Source organism: Xiphophorus maculatus, chromosome 1 (genome assembly GCF_002775205.1).
Source record: "Xiphophorus maculatus strain JP 163 A chromosome 1, X_maculatus-5.0-male, whole genome shotgun sequence".
Lineage (NCBI taxonomy): Eukaryota > Metazoa > Chordata > Actinopteri > Cyprinodontiformes > Poeciliidae > Xiphophorus > Xiphophorus maculatus.
In genome coordinates this window covers 6570358-6589534 of record NC_036443.1, presented here as the reverse complement: position 1 = coordinate 6589534, position 19177 = coordinate 6570358, and the positions used below count along the sequence as shown (strand labels likewise).

Sequence of the window (19177 nt, the reverse complement as noted above, 5' to 3'; positions counted from 1 at the left end):
GTCATTTATGACAGCCTGACTTTGACAACCATAACATGTAGATGTGCTTGGTGTGTTTTGGTGTTTTCAGGTTAGTTAAAAAACTGAAACACCAACTCAGATCATCGGTGAAGCAGATGCTTACACTAGCCAATCAACCGCTGCTATGGCAGATAGTAATCACCTTAATAATTGTAAAATACTCATCAAGCCTCAAAACATAAAACCTTTATGCTCAATTCCAATTTTTTACTGAAATCCATTTTTTTTTCTGCATGGTCGTTCATACTAGTGATTACACCCAACTGCTGTGTGAACTGTTAATATCCGCAAAGCGACCCACATGAGCAGAAGAACATTGGAGTCGCATACCAGTGTATGGAAGTGGGCTGGTCAGAGAGCCTTACGTTTGACATGTTAGTTCCTCCGTATAATGTGGTGACTATGTTAGCTCATTACTGCTCCAGTTGCACCTGAGAGGTGGGGGTGACAGGTATACAGGCGGCTTAAACACAGTGTTTAGGTCTCTCTCAGCTTTCTGTCTCCCTCTGGGAGGCTGGCAAACTGGTAATGTTTTTGTTAATAGCTGGTTTTTTTGTTTGTTTCTGGGTTATTCAATCTTTTCAGTAAGATATAATAACAGATAATTATATCTGATATTCTGATATCTGATATCGATATAATTATCTCTTCGTTCCACAGTGAACAGTTTTTGGATAAAGACATGTGAGCAAGTTGTGGTTTGTCTGTGGAGTCTCCTATTTTGTTCCAAGCTATGAGCCAAGCTGGTAACAGAAGTAATCACAGATGGAATCGTTTATGTTTTAACATTTATTCAGCAACGGGAGCCGACATTATTGTCACAAGACCACGACAACACGAAGGAAGGTAATAGCAAAAGGACAACTAATAGCAATGGATTTTTGTGCCGCATTTACTGCAATTTCTTCACAGAAGACCATCTGGATCCACAGTCAGAAACCAGCTGATTGTGGTGTGATGACCTTCAGTGACAGACTTGTTTCAAAAGTTAATAAGCATAGTTTTCAGGGATTAAATCTAATTTTCTCTGGACTCATTCATAGATTAACACATTTTCATGTCAACTCTTGTTATTTTATTTATTTATTTTTTACATAACATCATATTTAAATCACTTACAGCACACTTAGGTGTATATGATAAAGGATACATTCTATTCTATTCTTTACATCCTGATTTTACTGTATTTGGCTTTTTTTGGTGTAAAATTATTACATCAATGTCATAAAAGTTGGAAAAACGCGACTTGACCATTCGGATTGCCAAGGCTTTGAAAACAATTGGATACCTATCAGAATTAGTTCAAGTACAAGTGGCACAGATCGTATTTTTGGGGGGTGAAAAACTAGAATATAGGTCCCACATGGGCAAAGAAGTGGCTCTAAAGTGTATTGAACATAGAAGGAGCTGAAAGAGGCCTTTTGAAGAAATTCGCCCTCCAAACTTAAGACAGCTGGAGGAGTTTGTTCACTAGTAGTGGACCAAAAATACCTGTGGACAAGTACAGAAGTCTTATTAACAGACGCATAAATTATTTGATTGCAGTGATTGTCTCAAAAGGTTGCACAACCAAATATTCAGTTACAGGTATCATTTTTTGTCCAAGCCTCATTTGGAGGCTTCAAACTTCATTTGTTTGCTTTTTAAAATGATTGTATTCAACCACATTTCAAAAGCAATGTGGATTTTCATTGGTTGAGTTCCATAAATGCTATGTATTACGTTTGCCAGTTTTAAATTATTTCAGGGACCATTGTGGGCTTTTAGGTCACAAAGTGTTGCCAACAATTTTGCACACGTGCGTGAAGAAGCTGCTATAAGAGGATAAGAAGATTCTTATTAATAAAAGGGGTTTTCTGAAATTGGTGTGTTCTTAAATTTTGCTACAAATATTTTGAAAATAAGCCAAGGAGTATGTTGAATTTACTTGACTGTTATTGTCAGCCTCATGTTAAATTTATATAAGCTTTGATAACGTTATAAAATAAATGTATAGAAATTTACAAGACCACTGATCACACATATGTAGGCTTTTATATATTTATATTCATAGTCATAAATAACTTATGAGGAAAAAGTAGGACTGTTTAAAATTACTAAAGGTAAGTTCATGACTATAGCCTCAGTATTCAGTCATTTATTGGTCAGTTAAATTAACAAATATACTAACAAATGAATGGCTTAACATGATAATAAAAAAAACATTTTCGTAATACACACTCAAGGTCTTACCTTCGATGTGATGCATAATTGCCAGTTATATGCCCACTGCCATCACAGCCTGGTGTTGGACATCTAAATCACAGGAAATAATAATCATGGATTAGACCTGAGCCAGGTTCTGCTGTAGGTTTCTTCCTGTTGCTACAGTCCACTGTTATGGCATGCTGAGCCAGCAACTCTATGATAGCTGCTAGGTTTTCTTGAATAGAAGGCTACTTTGGCCAATTTAAATTATAGGCTAAACTTTTTGATACCTAGCATCACTGGAAGTGGATGTATAATTTGATTGACTTGATTTTCTTTCCTTTTTTGTAAAGCAAGGTGAGATGTGTCGTGGGCTGCCGGTGTTGAAAGATGACATGTTGTGACACAAAACAAAATCTTCAAAAGATTTCTTGCAGTCAGCATCTATCATGAGGTTGAGTTACGTGTGTAAACAATCACGTTGCACATGTGACGGCAGACACACTGGTTTGTGTGTAAAAGAGTGTCTATTCTGTGAAGACAAAAATCAGATGCTGTAGTAGTGGCTTTGCTGCGATACTGACGACTGTTCAGCCAGTAGATACAATATGTTTACACTGAGCTTCTTCCATATAAGGCTTGGAAGTCAGTCTCTCTTGTGCACCACTACTGCCATCTTTTAGCATAAAATGGCATTGCACCAGAAATTACTCCTAATTTCTGGTGCATGATAGTTGCACCAGATAGTTGTAAATAATCATAATAGTTGGAACTATTATGATTACTAAGATAAAGTAACAATAGACTTTATCTTAGAAGTATTTATTTCAGATGTAAAAACAGTGCAGTAATAATAATGTAGGTTGTATAGTTTCTATAAATTTCAATACAATATTGTCACATGAAAGTCACCATGTTGTTCACTCTGAAGTGCTTTCTGGAGTAAATGACATCTAAAGGTCCAACTGTGCTAGCTCCGTCCAGCCAAACCTGCGGTGGGGATGTACAGTAGAAGTCACAAGAGGTAATGAAGATGAGGAGGACCAAACAGAGGAAGAGGACAGCTTTGGCTGAAGAAGCTGGGGTTTTGCTGTCGGATTGGCGGTTTCATATTCAGTACTGCCAGCCGTGTAGCTCTGTTAGCATTTCAAGTAGTAGCAGCTCAGTTAGCGCTGCTTGTCTTTGATGTTTCTCCCAGCGTCTGTATCTCTGTGTCCATTCCAGTAACAGCTGTTTATAGTCTGGTCTCGGTCCAGTCAGATCCATGGTTTTATATTCACTACTGCTGGCAGTACAGCTCTGTTAGCACCTTAAAGAGCTTCCTGTTCTGACTGTCTCAACACTGGCAGCACGGCATTTATTTTTAGCTCGTTAAGGTAAGGATCACCTGTCAGAGCCTTTGTCGGTTTTGCTCCTACAAAGTCTTCTGGAAAGAAATGTTGAGGGCACAAATTATGTAGGTCCTTCAGAAGTTGTGTTCTGCTTCGGCTCTCTCCCACTGTGCTCTCCTTTTTTATGTGGGAAATTATTCAGATTCACTGTTTTTTTTTATTACAGCCAATAGTAACACAGTGTGGGATTATCAAAAATTACATGAGTCAAACGCAATATGATAAACAACTACTCAGGTAAAGTTAGCCTTCATGTGTTTACTCTGTAAACCCCAGTACAGGATGGACCAAAACGAGTCATCAACCCAGCAGGTTTAAAAATGGCGACCTCCATTGGTGAAAGTTCTAACACAAGATGTACATTTTTGAAGTAATAATGAGTTTAGGTGGTTTCATAATCACCAAAACCACCAAAACTGTACTGCAAACAGTAATTTCTCAGTTAAAATAAAATTTACAGCATATTTAGGCCAACATGTTCACCTAATCCTGGATCACTTTAAGCTTTTCAGCCACAAATCTCACTGTAGATCCTGCTACTTGATATTCCACTGCTGAAAATCTTTGATAGATTTAATTAAAAACTGTGATTTAATATTTCAGCTAATTTTAATTGATCAACAAGTCTTACTCCATCTCTTCAGATTCTTCAGCAAACCAGTGAATTGATTCAGCATTTTGTATTCACACCGCCGTTTGATAAGAAATACAATATTTGCAGTTCTTGATTTAGGTCTGACACTACTTGGTAGCTATTATCAAACACTGAGCTGAAGATCACCTGTCGTGTCACATGCCCTATTTTCACGAGTTTTAAAATGGGAAGATCTTGAACTTACACAATAACTTCTTTTTTGTTGTCTTTGGGCTGAAACTTGACTTTAAAACTGCCAGTAGTGACTTCACCGGGGTATTTCCGGTCCTCTGAGTTTTCTTGGTTCTCTTCCTCGTCATCAGATGATGTATATGAAGGAGCTGTGTATTCCATCTGGTCAGAAGTAAACATAGAGCATAAATGGCTAAGATACTTTTGAAAAAGTTGATCTAATCAGAATTCTGTTTCCAACTTTAAAATTGTTTTAATGCATATACAGTTGCTACAGGCACCAGACACTGATATTTCCTCTTTTCCTTGAGCTTTTGTTTTGTACGGAAATGTCCTGTTAGTGGAAAAATTCATTACCTCTTCATGGTCTTCCTCCTTGTCTTCATTGGGCTTGGTGAAATCTAGTGGACCGTCCCAATCTGACTGAGGATGGTCCTGAGACAACGTGGCATCCACAAGTTGAGAGGAGGAAGGCAAAGAACATGCAGTCTCTGCAGACAGTATGTCCTCTCTCTTGGTCTTTTTCATGCTGAGGTCTAAGGTGCCATTCTCATCCACCTCAATCGCGACCTCCTGCAGTGTTAAAATAAATGGTGAAAGTGAAGTGTGGGATAGATGTTGGGCGTAACTGGAAAAGCCAATGTTCACATCCGAAGCTGGCTTTGAGCCACACACCAGACAAATCAGCGTCACTGACGTTCTCCTCGGGTGCAATTGTACAGTAAGCGGCTTTAGCTAAACCGTTCTTGTATTCTTTAGTATCCATCGCAGTAGATCTGCATACCTTGGTGCAAGGCTCCCGGAGTTTAGTGCCGCAGGTTTCCGGTCTCTCCCAGCAGCGGGTGGACAGGTTGAGGATTGCTGTTGCTGCCATATGGGCTGCCTCTGCATCCTGGCTGTAGTCATAACCACTAGAGGATGGGATGTTCTTGGCGAAACCTCCTGATGAACCATGGCTTGGGGAGGACGCCTTGGAAAATGGTTTAGCTGTGTGCAAATGGCACATAAATAAATATTTAGGCTAATAGATTGATTGATATGGCGTCTTCAATTATGTGAGCTCTCATTTACCAATTAATCTATGTTCCACCCTCATCTGTTTAATTTAAATGGACTTAATTTTCTGCGTCTTTCTTTGATTTTATGTTCACTTGCTGGGTAGAATAAAGTTTTTTGAATTGTGAATCAAATTACCTCAAGCTCAAATGGGTGTTTATTGTGTGCAATATAATTTCTCCAACTGATACAGAGTTGCGTGAAAAAACATGATGCTTTATGCAGCAAAGGTCATCAGGCCAGGACTCAAACCTGTGAGGGCCGCGTCAAGGACTAAGGACCCCTTAGTGCTCAGTCCTTTACGCCTGTGCCACCACAGAACCTGTAAACATTCAAGACTTGTTTTGTGGTAAAATCTAGAGCAGGAGTTAGACTTACATTTGAAAACTTTAGTGGATGTGTCGGTAGTGTCGGGCATCTTTGGAACAATCATACGCTTTCCAAACACTTGGACATCAAAGCTTGCATAGTCAAAAGAAACCTTGGAGTATTTCTCCAGCTCCTTGGCAAGGTTAGCTCGAGGTGTGGTAGTCACTGTGTTGGGCCGGTAGCTGCCATACTGAGGGATCTCCAGCTGCTTCACAAAACACATTGGCCTGCAAGAAAAATCAGAGGTTCGACCACAATGCATCAGCAGACATGGACTTCCATAGAGGTGTAGAGGAAACGGAACGTTGTTTCCCGTCTTGCCTTAGCACTCTGTCAGAGTTTGAGGTCGGCTCACTGGCTGAAGCTTGCAGATGAACCTGCTTGTCCTGGTTCTTGTTCAGCTTAGTTGCTGCTGCTATGGGGCAACCGGACAGGCTGAAAGGGGTGGAAGATCCAAAACATGAATTTTAAATTAGCAAAGCAAACATCGAGATTTTTATCTTAGATGATTTGATCAAACATGTGTTAGTTCTATTAGAGGACATTAATTTGTCTTAATTTTCTGCTGCTTATTTTATAAGTCTATCTTTAAAATCAGTCCTCATGCTATATTTTGAAATAAATAATGAAGAGAAATTATTCCAAAGGATAAAATGACCTGCTGTGTGCATGCCTTTGTCGGCGTGTGTGTGTGTGTGTGTGTGTGTGTGTGTGTGTGTGTGTGTGTGCTTTAACAACCTGCGGTGTGTGTTGCGGTTACTGTTCACATGACCTTGGCCGGTGCAGCCGGGAGTAGGACACTTCAAGACATTTTCGTGCATGGCCAAAACTACAGACAGCAGAAGCACACTAAGGTCAGTATATGTAGAACAGGATGTGTACTATGAACACACACAGTGACTGTGAGCTAAAGAAAGCCGTTGCTACAAGTATTAGTCAGTCTTCAGTAGTTGTGTTAGTTGAACTGATTATGTTACAAGTGCTGGTGAAGACGTCTAGAAAGATGACAGAAACATTTTTCTTCTCATCTAAAACGCCTTCGCCATCTTTAGCTCACTGCAGTCGTTCCCAAAGTTGTGATCAGATACATTGAGGGTTGTGAAATGTCAAGTTGGTACTTTTACAATGTCACTGAATTCAATACATTTTTGAAGGGATAATATATATATATATATTTTAAAATAGTATGAAACAGCTGTTTGGTTGATCCGTCTGCGTTTTCATTCCCTCCTTTTATTGTTCTGTGAGTGAAATTGTTTAACTTCCACCGATACCAGCTGTAGGGTGAAAGGTTTGGGAGCCACTGGGTGATGTACTCACTCTCTGGAGGTATTCTGTCTTTGTGGGGACATCCAGAAAGACTGCGGTGGTGAGGATACAACCCAGTGATGTGGCCTGTTCCGTCACAACCTGGAGTTGGACACTTGACTTCCTTCTTTTCTGAAAAGATGCAAAGAAGCTTAATTAAATGTCATCAAAACACAAGAGCCTTATGAAAACAAAAGCATATTTAGCATATTTAACTGATTACTGGAAAATGATGTTTTTCTTAAGTCCAACATGGGAGAGACCAAACAATCCATATATATTGCATTTTTCTGATAAGATTCTGTGTCGCACAGTTTGACACAAACCTAATTTCTTCAACATTAAACATTAGAATCAAAACGTCAAATCTTTGCCACATTAATTGCAATAACAAGACGGCAGCGCTTACAGTTACACGTGTTGCTCTATGTCAGGGGTGTTGAACTCAATTTAGTTTTGGGCCAAATCAAGATCATGAATGTTATTAAAGGACCGGTTGTGCCAGAATCTCTTGCTTAAACCCGTTAATGAATTGTTGAAAAATGAACAAAATTCTTAAAATTAAATATCGAACATCTTGTTGACATCGTATTCCGTGAAAGAGGTGTACGGAGCCTCGTGTCTGAAGCCCTTTGAAAAGCTGTTTACATCGTTTTAAACTGCGAGATTGTGAGCGTGAGTGGGAATAAAAATACCAAATAGGTATTTTGTTCCATATAACACAGTAGGAGTGTAAACGATAAACCTTTATGGATGCAAAAGCAAGAACCCCCCACCTGATGACTTTGTGTTTCTGTGATATGATGTAAAGCACTTTGAAATGCCGTGCTGCTGAAATGTGTCATACAAATAAAATTTGATTGATTGATCTTTTCAGTCACTCCAGGATTTTGCAGCTGTCTTTTGGATTTTTTGCAATAAAAATTAACATGTTTTGTGGTTCTAATTTTGAAATACTTGCACTTTTGTATGATGGGAAAAAGGACATTTTATTACTCGCTGTATTGCTGTGGATTATACATAAAGTAAGGCTGAGGCAGGTGTTTAGTAGAAGTAAGAGACACATCCACCTGCAGGTGGGAATAAACAGTGCCTTGGATGCAACACTTTTCACCACTTTTGCCAAAAATCTGCAATAAACTCACAATTATGCTTCAGTGCAAAAAAATAAATAAAAAGGCAGGGCTTTGTTGATTTTACGAGAATTTACACAATAATTCGCAGAAACGTGGCGAGACTGATTGATGTAATTTAACAGTAAACAGATAAAAACTGCTTTGATTTGACTGAAAAAATAAAATGTTTAAGCACACCGTTATCTTTTTTGACGGTTCTAGGGCCACATATGGCGGGCCAGATTTGGCCCTCGGGGCCTTGAGTTTGACACCCGTGCTCTATGCCAGTGGCAGACAGTGTACCTTTGCTACAGTGGGTGGAGCGGCGGACTCCAGCAGAACCGTCAGAGTTCTTCATGGAGGCGTTGCTCGGTTGGTAGTCGACAGAGCTGCTGCTCTCCTGACCTCCCTGGATCTCCTCTGCCTTCAGAGCAATGGCCTGCTCCAGCAGCCCCAGATTCCCTCGCGTCATGTCCCAGTTTTCAGAGTCGTCCGTGACGCCCGATCCCTCGGAGACACGATCCAATTCCTCTCCCCTGTCCTCGTCCTCCTCCTCCTCCTCCTCCTCCTCCTCCTCGTCTTCCTCCTCCAGTTCCTCGTCGTCTTCCTCTTCCTCCTCTTCCTCCTCGTCCTCCTCGTGTTCCTCCTCTTCGGCGTGAACTTCGATGATGACTGTGCTCGGAGAGGCTTTGCTTGAGTTTCCTTCTTCTTCCTCATCATCTTCTTCATCTTCTTCTTCCTCGTCTTCTTCTTCTTGCTCTACTTCACCGGCTTTGCTGCTTCGCTTCTCCTCTGCCGCTTCTTCCTCGGCCCTGAGGGTGTCGCACTGCTCTTCCCTGAGTGACACAGTCGCTTCAGATTCCTGAATGAAAACTGTCTCAACTTGTCTCACTGCTCCATCGTCTTCGTCCTCTTCCTCCTCCTCCTCCTCTTCCTCTGCGTCCTCCTCGTCCTCCTCCTCTTCTTCAGTCTCATTATTTTCTATCGGTTTTGACTCTTTGGCCTGATTTTTGTAATCTCCACTTGAGTACTGATGATCAGAATTTTCCTGCCTGATCATCTGTCTTCTTATCTCCGTCTCTTCTGCAACATTCCTCTGACTTTCCAGTTCCTCCTCCTCCAGGTTGGCCTTTTTTTCTCCATCTTCTTCCTCATCTTTTGTCTCTTCATGGCAAGGGACAGTTGTTTCTTCTGCTGGGAGCTGTGGTGGGAGGCACGCGGGTGCTGACTGAGCCTCCTCTTCCTCTGTGATTATCACACACGTTACCTCCTCACTAAAGTTTTCTGTCTCTACTTTGTTCTCAGTCTCTGAGGTGATACTTCTGCTCTTGTCATCAGGTGAAGGGCAAGGTTGTTCTGGGCTGTCTGTGGTCGCCGAGGTGCGTTCAACTGTGGAACCCAAGTACACAAAAACGTCAGATCTGCTATGTTGTTCATTTGTAACCTTGTCTAAATCCGTACGTAAAAAGATCGGCGACGGATTTGTGCGGTTGGTCTAAGCAGCAATGAAAATTGTTCACATTTGCATTCACATTCACATTTTTGAGATGAAAGAAATCGGAGAAATGTGTGAAAGATTGAGTTACGCGCCTTTTCCCGTCTCGCTCTTTGTTTCTTTTTTCTTTTTGTCTTTGATGCCATCTTTTTCCTCTCCGTCTTCATCATTCTGCTCCTCCTCTTCTGCCATGTCACTGTCCTCATCGGCCTGTTTGGTAGGCTGGGTCCTCTTCCTGGGCGACAGCGGGTTCTCTTCGATCTCAGCCTCCTGAAGCTTCCTTTTCTTTACAATTGGGCACCCTAGCGCGCTGAGCGCAAGATGGACAAAACAAAACAACCGTTACGTTGTATCACACTTAGGGCAGCGAACTACATGGTGCGTTACTTTGACCGGAAATGAATGTTTAGTCAAATAAATGATGTGGTTAAGGTCGAAATGATGCAAGCACACTGATAACGGAGCAGTATCATAACCGTGGAGAAAGTTGCTTTCACAACAAATCTGATAAAAGTTCTCTATTATCGTCTCCATATTTTAGAGGTGTAATTCACCCAGTGGACTCTGTAGGAGTTCATGGGACAAAGAAAACAAACGGATGAAGGCCTGAAGGAGGTGCTTTCTGCATACGATGAAACAAATGAAATTTCCAAATCTCTCTTGTAAATTTGATCTGTTTACTTGTGTGAATAAAGTTGAAATAACAAAATGATGCTGTTTAGGAAAGCTTCAGAGATGCTGGAAGGATGACCTTGTCTGCCTCATGAAATAGGCCGGTTCACAACAGCAGGGAACCTGCAGGCTATTCGTCAGTAAGACAATGTCGCCCTAAAAGGAGCTGAGGAAAAACAAAATGGTTTCCTCTCGAGTACAGGAAACTGTCAGGTACAATTTATCCAACAGAAACGTTTTACGTCAGCAAATATTCCAGCTCCCAAAATTCATAACATGGATGTCTCGTCCCTCTGTTCGCCCTACAAAAACAGAAAGTCCATCATCTGCAGAAGTAAATCGTCAGGCAGATTTTCAATACTCTGACACATTTATATTGTTGCTGATAAGTCCTGCTCTCAAATGATTGCTCATCATTTCTGCTGGATCCCACCTTCTGTGTCTCGAATATCTTCCACTGACGTGACCTTTGCCATCACATCCAGGGGTGGGACAGCTGCTGCTGGCAAAAACCAAGAAAAACCTACATTTCAAACACATCACACTGCTTGATTTGAGAGCCGTTCAGGACAAGAATACATCACCTCATTTCCAGCTTCATTGCTTGTCCAACTTGTTCTGCTGACAGAGAGTGGCGTTCACCGCGTTGTCCGAGAACACAAACAAATATCTCACGTTACACGTCTTGTGACAGAATAGGAAGAGCAGTTATTAATTGATCATCTTCAGGCTGTCGAATGTCTTCATGTCATGTCAAATATGCATTCATGGGGTTGCGTGATTTTAAGCTGCTGTTCTTTGCATGCAGTCCGATTAGCAAAAAGACTGAACAGCTCCACAACTACCAGCAGCCAGCAATCAATTCAAACCACAGCTTTATGAACGTCAGTTGCTCCTTATCGCCGTTACCAATCGGCGATTGTAAAAAGTTAAAATCTTGCAAGACATGTTTCAGTTTGTTTTATTTTGAGTAGTCAAAATAACTAACATTTTGACTCATCAGAAATTAGTCCACTGTGTTTTCTGATGTCCACGGCAAATAGCCATCTACTAGCTACTAGCTGTCCATATAAAGGGACAGAATAGAGATCACTGTTCTTAAAAATACCTTATGTTTCATTTTCTTTTTTTTTAAATGACTGATCACAGGACTTTGTGGATGTTCTACATGGACTAACTTTTCTAATGAAAAGAGCCAGTGTACTTTTGGATCATAACCTTAAAACTACGTGATGACAACACTGTAACAGAGTTACAGGGCTTCATATTGCAAATGAATTAGCATTTGAGAGTAAAAGCTTCTGGATATATTTGCAAACTTCCAATCTAAATGTAACTTTTTACAAAACAACTATTCCAACTAGATTTAAATCAAATAACTTTTCAAAATTAAATCCATGTGTCTGGTTTTGTCAAGACACACTTTTATTACTGAAAACCAATGGGGGGATTTTTCTTTCAATCTAAACAATTTTTTTTATAATGTTAAAAATGTTGATATTTTTTCCTCATTTCAGAAAGTAAAAGAATTAAATTTACGTACAATGAGATATATTTTCATTTATTCTAATTTTGATGATTATGTCTTATAGAAAACAAAACCCCAAATTCTGGGTCTCGTATATTAGTGTATGCTAAAAGAAATCATATTATATTCATAGAAAGTTGAGTGGAAGGAAAAATGTGTTATACCAATAGGCGCACCACCTAACAGGGACAATCACAACCTTACGATGACTGCCAAGTAAAATCCATTCAAGAATTTGAAGGACATTCACAGAAGTGGAATGAGAATATAATAAGATTTCCCATTTCATTTGTAGATAAAAAACCCCATAGAATACTAAAATAGAAACTACTTTAAAAATTAGACATACAATGAAAATGTATAGGAGAAGCACAAACTAAAATCCCTATTTCACCTGGTGTCAAAGAGTTTTGAGGAGTGAAAAGAATCCTTAAACGTTTGGGAAGCCAGTGGAAGACAAGAATGTGGAAAATGTGATTAGAACTGATTCCTCCAGACTGAAGACCTGCCACAGCATTTTGAATTTTCTGTAGCTGGCCGAAATAGGAACCACTGCACCCCATACAAAGTGTATTTCAGGAATCTGGTCGAGCCTTAATGAAGGCATGAAGATGTCAAACTGCTTACTAAAACGAACTGCCTTTATTTTCCCCAACTCCCTCAGCTGATGTGAAATGGGCTTTACAACAGAATCCAAGTTGCTTGAAATCCAGAGTAAAGGTTCCAATCGGTGATAATTTGGGGTGCCATGTCATCTGTTGGTGCTCATTCACTGTTTTCTGAAGTACATGGTAAATGTAGTCATACATCAGTAAATTTTAAGGCACTTTATACTTCATTCTACTCACAAGCTCTATGAAGATGCTGATTTTTATTTTCCAACAGGGCGAACTCAGTGCCAAGCAAATACTGAGAGCGTAGAGGTAAACACACTCTTCAAAAGCCTGACACTTATGTTTAAAACATCCTTTTCATTGGTCTGATGTTAATATTCAAATCTGTAACTGTCTGTAAGCCACGATCATCAAAATTCTGAGATATAAAGGAGTTCAATATTTTTTCTCTGTGTCACATAAGTTTCACTTTCGAAAATGAGTCAAAAGAAAATTTTTACTTTATCACAATGTTATCATTTTTGGAGCTGTATTGGTGTCAGCAATCCACTTATTTGTAATTTCTGATTTGCTGGAAGGACGAATGATTGATCTGATAAACCAAAAAGGAATAGAAGAAAATATCTGAGACAATGTGCTGGTTTCTCGGCTTTCTAACACTCTTGACATGACTGGACTGGGTTTTTAGAATATGAATGAGACGTGAGACAGAGCGAGGAGAGCAGATCTTTGGGAATCAAGTCTCACTTTCTGTTCTCGTTTCTGCATGCAGGCTTGTCAGTGCTCACACTCACCCCGGATGGCTTTGGAACGAGCTCGTGTTCTTGTCTCTGTGTCTTGACTCATCTATGTGACAGAGGGTTGGGTGAAAGGTTTACAACAAACAGACAACGTGGCATGGAGGAACGATTAAGAGGGTAAATCGTTGTCAAACAGACACAGGAGAGATGGCCAGACAGACAGACAGACAGACAGAGAAAACAGACATGGAGGGAAAAAACAACAACAAAAAAACTTTGTCACTTACTTTCATTTATCTTTGAACTCATTTATGCCTAGAGTTGGACACAAAATGAGGAAATCAGCTCGGATAAAGCTTTGGGTTCGCTCTTAAGAAGAGCAATCTACATTCTGCCTTTCTGAATGAAAATACAAACTTTACTGGGTTCTATGAGATCAGAGTGATCCAAAAAAAAAAAAAAGAGAGAACATGTTTGGCTATTTGATCTCATAAGTAACTTTAAACATAACAGATAAAAACTGAAGCCACATGCAGACTCTGATTTGCTGCCTCTAAAAAGCAACATTTTCAATTAAACCTCAAGAAAAGTTACGCGTTTGATTTTTCTTCTTTTCTTTCTCATTGGACCATCAACTAAAATAATCACAGATTACACTGTTAATTTCAACACCGGGAAACAGCAACGTTAATGCCAAGTTAATATTTAGGAAATATTTGGAAATAAACTAATATATTTCTACAAACACATGTATCAGTATAATTATCTTGGAAGTTTTTGGTAAATCATGGTTAGAATTAAATATTTCAAAACGGCGTACAGGTGTCATGTCTAACAAGACGTATTGTACAGGCATACCTCTGTATACCTATCCATATAGTTGATAGTTCTGTACAGGCATTAAGGCCCCTGATCTACAGATGAAACTCCTTCATTCAAACTACTGCAATGCTCCCTTCCACCTGGAGCAGCATCGGCCCCTGACCCTGCAGCTCAACCAGGTGACTTCTTCTCTAAAGAGCATTAACCCCAACAAAGTCCCAGGTGCTGACAAAGTGTTGGGGAGGACTCTGAGGTCATGTGCTGACCCGTTGGCAGGGGTCTTTTCAGACATTTTCAATCTGCAGTTTTCAGCTGTCCCGGTCTTCCTCAACTGCTCCATCTTTGTGGTTTTGCCAGTAGAATCTGTTGTGACCTGCTTGAATGACTGCCGCCCGGTCACACTAACCCCAGTGATTACAAAACGATGTGAGAGGATCATCCTAAAACACATTAGGGATGCCACAGAACGGGGCGTCTCCATTGCACTACACACAGCCCTTAGACACTTGCAGCATCCTGACACTTATGCTGAACTTCAGTTCCCCATTTAACACCATAGTCCTGGGAAAGCTGATAGTGAAGCTCCACAATCTGGGACTTCAAACAGCAGTTTGCCTTTGGATCAGCGACTTTCTCAACAACCGCTCTCAGGTGGTGACAGTAGGGGGTCGAACATCCTCCACCCTGGCCCTGAATACAGACACACCACAGGGTTGTGTGCTTAGCCCGGTTCTTTTGACACTATTCACCCACAACTGTGCAGCTATCCACAGCTCCAACAGGGTTCAGATGATACTACCGTAGTGGGTCTAATAGCAAACAATGACGAGACCCTGCACAGAAAAGAGATCCAGCACTTGTCCCAGTGGTGTTCACTGAACCACCTGGTACTCAACACCAGCAAGACCAACAAGGTCATAATGGTCTACAGGAGATGCAGGAGGACAGTGCACCCACCTATTACAATTCAAGGATATGTGGTGGAGTGTGTGGACAATATCAACTTCCTGGGCACCCACATCACCTCGGATCTGACCTGGTTGGTGAACAAGTCTTTCTTGGTGATGAAGGCCCAACATGGACTCTTTATCCTCAGGAAACTGAAAATGGTTGAACTCCCTGCTCAGTTGCTCAAGAACTTCTATAGAGATGTGATTGAAATTCCCCTATTGTCATAAGGGTGAGTGGATGGACCCAAATGCAGCAGGCTGGAAACGTCAAGCTATGCTGAAGATCTAATGAAAAATTAAAGAACAAAAAACTCACAAAAATCCAAAGAAAGCATAGATTCCAGAGAAGGACAAAAACCAATAAATCCAAGGGAAAGACAGCAGGTCAGAGGGGAAGAACAACAGGATATGATGGGAGTAGACGAGAGGAACTGGCAAGGAGTGAAAGGAGGCGTATCAATACTGGGAGAGTGAATACAATGGACCTGGGCTGGGAACTGTGGCCTTGCAGCAAGAAGGTCCTGGGTTCAATTCCTGGCCCGGGGTCTTTCTGTTTGTTCTCTCTGCATGCGTCGGTTCTCTCCAGGTACTCCGGCTTCCTCCCACAGTCCAGAAACATGACTGTCAGGTTAATTGGTCTTTCTAAATTCTCCTCAGGTGTGTGTGTGTGCATGGTTGTTTGTCCTGTCTGTCTCTGTGTCCATTACCCTGCGATGGACTGGCGACCTGTAGGGTGATCCCGCCTCTCTCCTGTTGACCTCAGGACCCCTCATGACCCCTCATGACCCCACTAGGATCATGATTATCCCTAGTGTAAGATTATCCCTATCTTTTCAGTCCGTGTCCAGAACCCTACGTTCAAATAATCAGCTTTTACTGACCGTTCCTCGGACCCGACTTAAGAGGAAAGGAGATCGGGCTTTTTCTGTTGTTGCTCCTCTTCTATGGAACAATCTTCCTTTCCAAATCAGATCTGCCCACAGCCTGGATCTATTTAAATCGCTTCTTAAAACTCATTTTTATTCCTTGGCATTTAATTGAACTAGTGTTTTGATACTCTGTTTTTATTCCTTTGTGTTATTGTCATTCTTGTACAGCACTTTGGTGCTGCTATTCTGCCTGTTTTTAAAGTGTTATATAAATAAGTTTGACATTGACATTACACAAGGGATAAGCGTGTAAGATAATGGATGGATGGATGGATGGATGGATGGATGGATGGACGGACGGACGGACGGACGGACGGACGGACGGACGGACGGACCTGGCCTGGTTAGCTTACTGACTGCAGGTGTGAGGGGAGAGAGCAGAAGACAGACTGAGGAGAGAGAGAGAGAGTGAGAAAGTGGTACAGGGAGCGTGGGAGAGTACACAAGGACTAGGAAATGAATCTAACACTAAATAATAACTAGTAATAAGAAACATGATTAAACTAGAGTAACAAAGAACATCTTCACAAGAAATAAACATAATAAACTAGAATTGCTAAGGAAGGACTGAACTAAAGTAAAACAGAAATAAGTGCTATTTTTCTTGGAGGAAGCTAATAAAAAGAAACTAAAGAATACAGAATAAACAAACCTCAAAGCAACACAGGATCCTAACACATAATTAAGTGTCTATATATATATATATATATATGCATATATACGACAAAATAAAAATCTTATTTTATGTCTTGGACTCGTGTCTTACTTCTGCTGTCTGCAGCTTTGTGGAGTTGAACTTTTATGACATCTGACGTATCAACGTAACTTTGAGCGGCATGCTCTTTATTATTATTATTATTATTAAAAAGTCAGCCACAAAACGGTAAAAATGCGAAGTTAGAGCTGAAGTAACGAGCACCCGCTAGACAGTATGGTATGATTAAAAGTATTTAGTAAATCACATACAGTGAATTATATGGGAGAATATCGTGTTTAAAGTACAACGATGCGAAACGGTTTGTTTACGAATACAAAAAAAAAAAAAAAAAAAAAGTGACTGGGACAAAACGGAGGAGTGAAAAACTGCGGCAGGAAATTGGGTTGATAAGCAGCTCAACAATTATTATGTAATCAAATCAAAGGTGAAAACATACAAATAACAATAATAATAATAATTTAAAAAAAACGTGACGAATAAACCAAGCTGAATTTTCCCAGAATCGACGATAGATGAAAAAACCAAAAACAAAACCACATTGTAAATGCAGCTGGATGAAAAGCTTGGTGGCGCCTGACTGCGGGGAGCCGCTGCTGCCTGATGCGCTGTGACACAAAAGGAAACATGAGAAGCGCACATGCAGAGTGAAGGCGCTCAGCGCGTTGACAACAGAGACGTGAAGGCCTCTCAGGCCCGTCCCTCTGCTAATCTGTCATTCTGAACAAATATACCAATCGCGGCTTTTTACAGTTTTTTTTTTCTTCTTCTTCTTCACGGTTTGTGTTCGCGGTAGACCCAAACACTAAGCAGAATATAAAGACCATCCAATACTAAAACGCTTTTGAAAGCAATGACCGTACGCATATTTGGATCGAGCCTCGTCGGCTCTCAAAAACAAAACCGGGCAGAAAACGTCTGATTCCGGTTAGTGTCACCTCCGCCCTGCCCGTCATGAAACCCAACATCATCTCTGCTGTTAGAGTGTAGGTAAGAACAGAGAATAAAAGAGCTCTTTGTTGGTGAACCAAAGCCTTACCTTACTCACACTACAATCCTCCCCTCCCCCTCCGCCTTGACATTTCTAGGGTGGCGGACTGTCGCCCTCAGTAACGATGCTCCACGCAACAACAACAACAAAAAAAAACAACTACAAAAGCAAAGCACCTGAACACAGCGCAAAAACTTTGAATTCTCCAGTGGTGTCCGCGGATGAGGTCCAGGCCCCATGAGCCTCCCAGCACCCTGGACAGAGCCGATTCTGCTTTCAGCACCACGGACAGAGGGCTGATTCTACTGCCCCCTGCAGGTGGACAGGAAAGATGCAGGCCTGTCGTGGCTGGGACTTCCCCTGCCCAGTCTGTGACGTCATGTCAGTATTTAAAGAGCCGTCCCGCTTGCCATAGGCGGCGAAAAATAATGTCAGTACGGACGGGATTACAGCCTGTTGCTTGAACACGCGTTAACGGCAGCGTGCAGTTTTTGAGAACATTTCTGGCTTATATTATAGAATTAGAATGAGAATTTATTGTTGTTTGACATTGTACACATGTACGGGTTACCAACTCCAAAACAGTGCAGTGTAAGAATACAAACACAAATGTGGTGATGAGCATGTAACTCTGACCACTTATGATGCTCTGTGTCGACCTTCCACCACACGGAGACAAGACAGTTTGAGGGTTTGATGTTTAAAACTTAGAGTCAAACTGGATCTATACATTACTAGTCCATTTGCAATTTTTTTCACTGTATACTTAAATTCCCCTCGGGTGGAAGTCGCTTTTTTTCTAGGAAAGCTCCATGCCTGACCCCCCTCCCTTGATCTAATCAAGAAGACCTTGTGTCAGATGACATGTGTCAGGTCTTGTGTCAGGTCTCTCTGGCTTTAAAGCAGGGAGGACTGTATGATCTTCGGGCCCCCTGGCTGTCTCCTGGGTCATTATCAGTCAAAGTCTATACAAGAAGTCTCAGTTGTTAATGGTTAAAGTGCTGTGTAAATAATATTCAACTGCCACAGAAAGAAAAAAACATTTTGAACATCTGACTTCTCATAGCTGGTGGAGAGACCAGACCCAGAACTACAGGAAGGGCTAGGCAGGTTGAGCTTGTAATACGCGCCACAGATTTTGTTTGTTTTGGTTGCCCGGGCTTTATGGAGTGGGTTTTTCCAATTGCCACTCCTTATTGTCAGTCGGGTGGTCCTGCACTGTCTCTTGAAATCTGTTTTACTGGAGCAACAGAAGCCAGAAGGTGCAGTTTGAGACCACTGGCTTAGCCCACTATGCTATATTGCATAGCCCACTATGATATATTGCTTAGCCCTCTATGCTATATTGCGTAGCCCTCTATGCTATATTGCGTAGCCCTCTATGCTATATTGCATAGCCCTCTATGATATATTGCATAGCCCTCTATGCTATATTGCATAGCCCTCTA

The 19177-nt window shown here is 41.0% G+C and overlaps 1 protein-coding gene across 10 annotated transcripts in view; it reads right to left on the bottom strand.

The window, feature by feature from the left end:
• The window catches only part of LOC102225286 (myelin transcription factor 1-like), a 30708-nt gene extending 12686 nt beyond the window's left edge, over positions 1-18022 (bottom strand). For 2 of the 10 annotated variants that reach the window (XM_023332099.1, XM_023332117.1), the window contains exons 1-14: positions 17906-18022; positions 13377-13428; positions 11025-11061; positions 10874-10942; positions 9864-10078; positions 8577-9662; positions 7171-7290; positions 6589-6679; positions 6172-6285; positions 5860-6077; positions 5210-5412; positions 4783-4998; positions 4439-4587; positions 2254-2316 (exon numbers count right to left, since the gene is read on the bottom strand). In XM_023332099.1, coding sequence (XP_023187867.1) covers positions 2254-2316; positions 4439-4587; positions 4783-4998; positions 5210-5412; positions 5860-6077; positions 6172-6285; positions 6589-6679; positions 7171-7290; positions 8577-9662; positions 9864-10078; positions 10874-10942; positions 11025-11061; positions 13377-13428; positions 17906-17968 — 2696 coding nt within the window. In that variant the 5' untranslated portion in view covers positions 17969-18022. Of the gene's footprint in view, positions 1-2253; positions 2317-4438; positions 4588-4782; positions 4999-5209; positions 5413-5859; positions 6078-6171; positions 6286-6588; positions 6680-7170; positions 7291-8576; positions 9663-9863; positions 10079-10873; positions 10943-11024; positions 11062-13376; positions 13429-13609; positions 13638-17777 lie in introns of all 10 variants that reach the window. The other 8 variants (XM_023332130.1, XM_023332140.1, XM_023332136.1 and 5 more) reach the window with 8 other exon arrangements.
• Positions 18023-19177: the final 1155 nt, after the last annotated feature.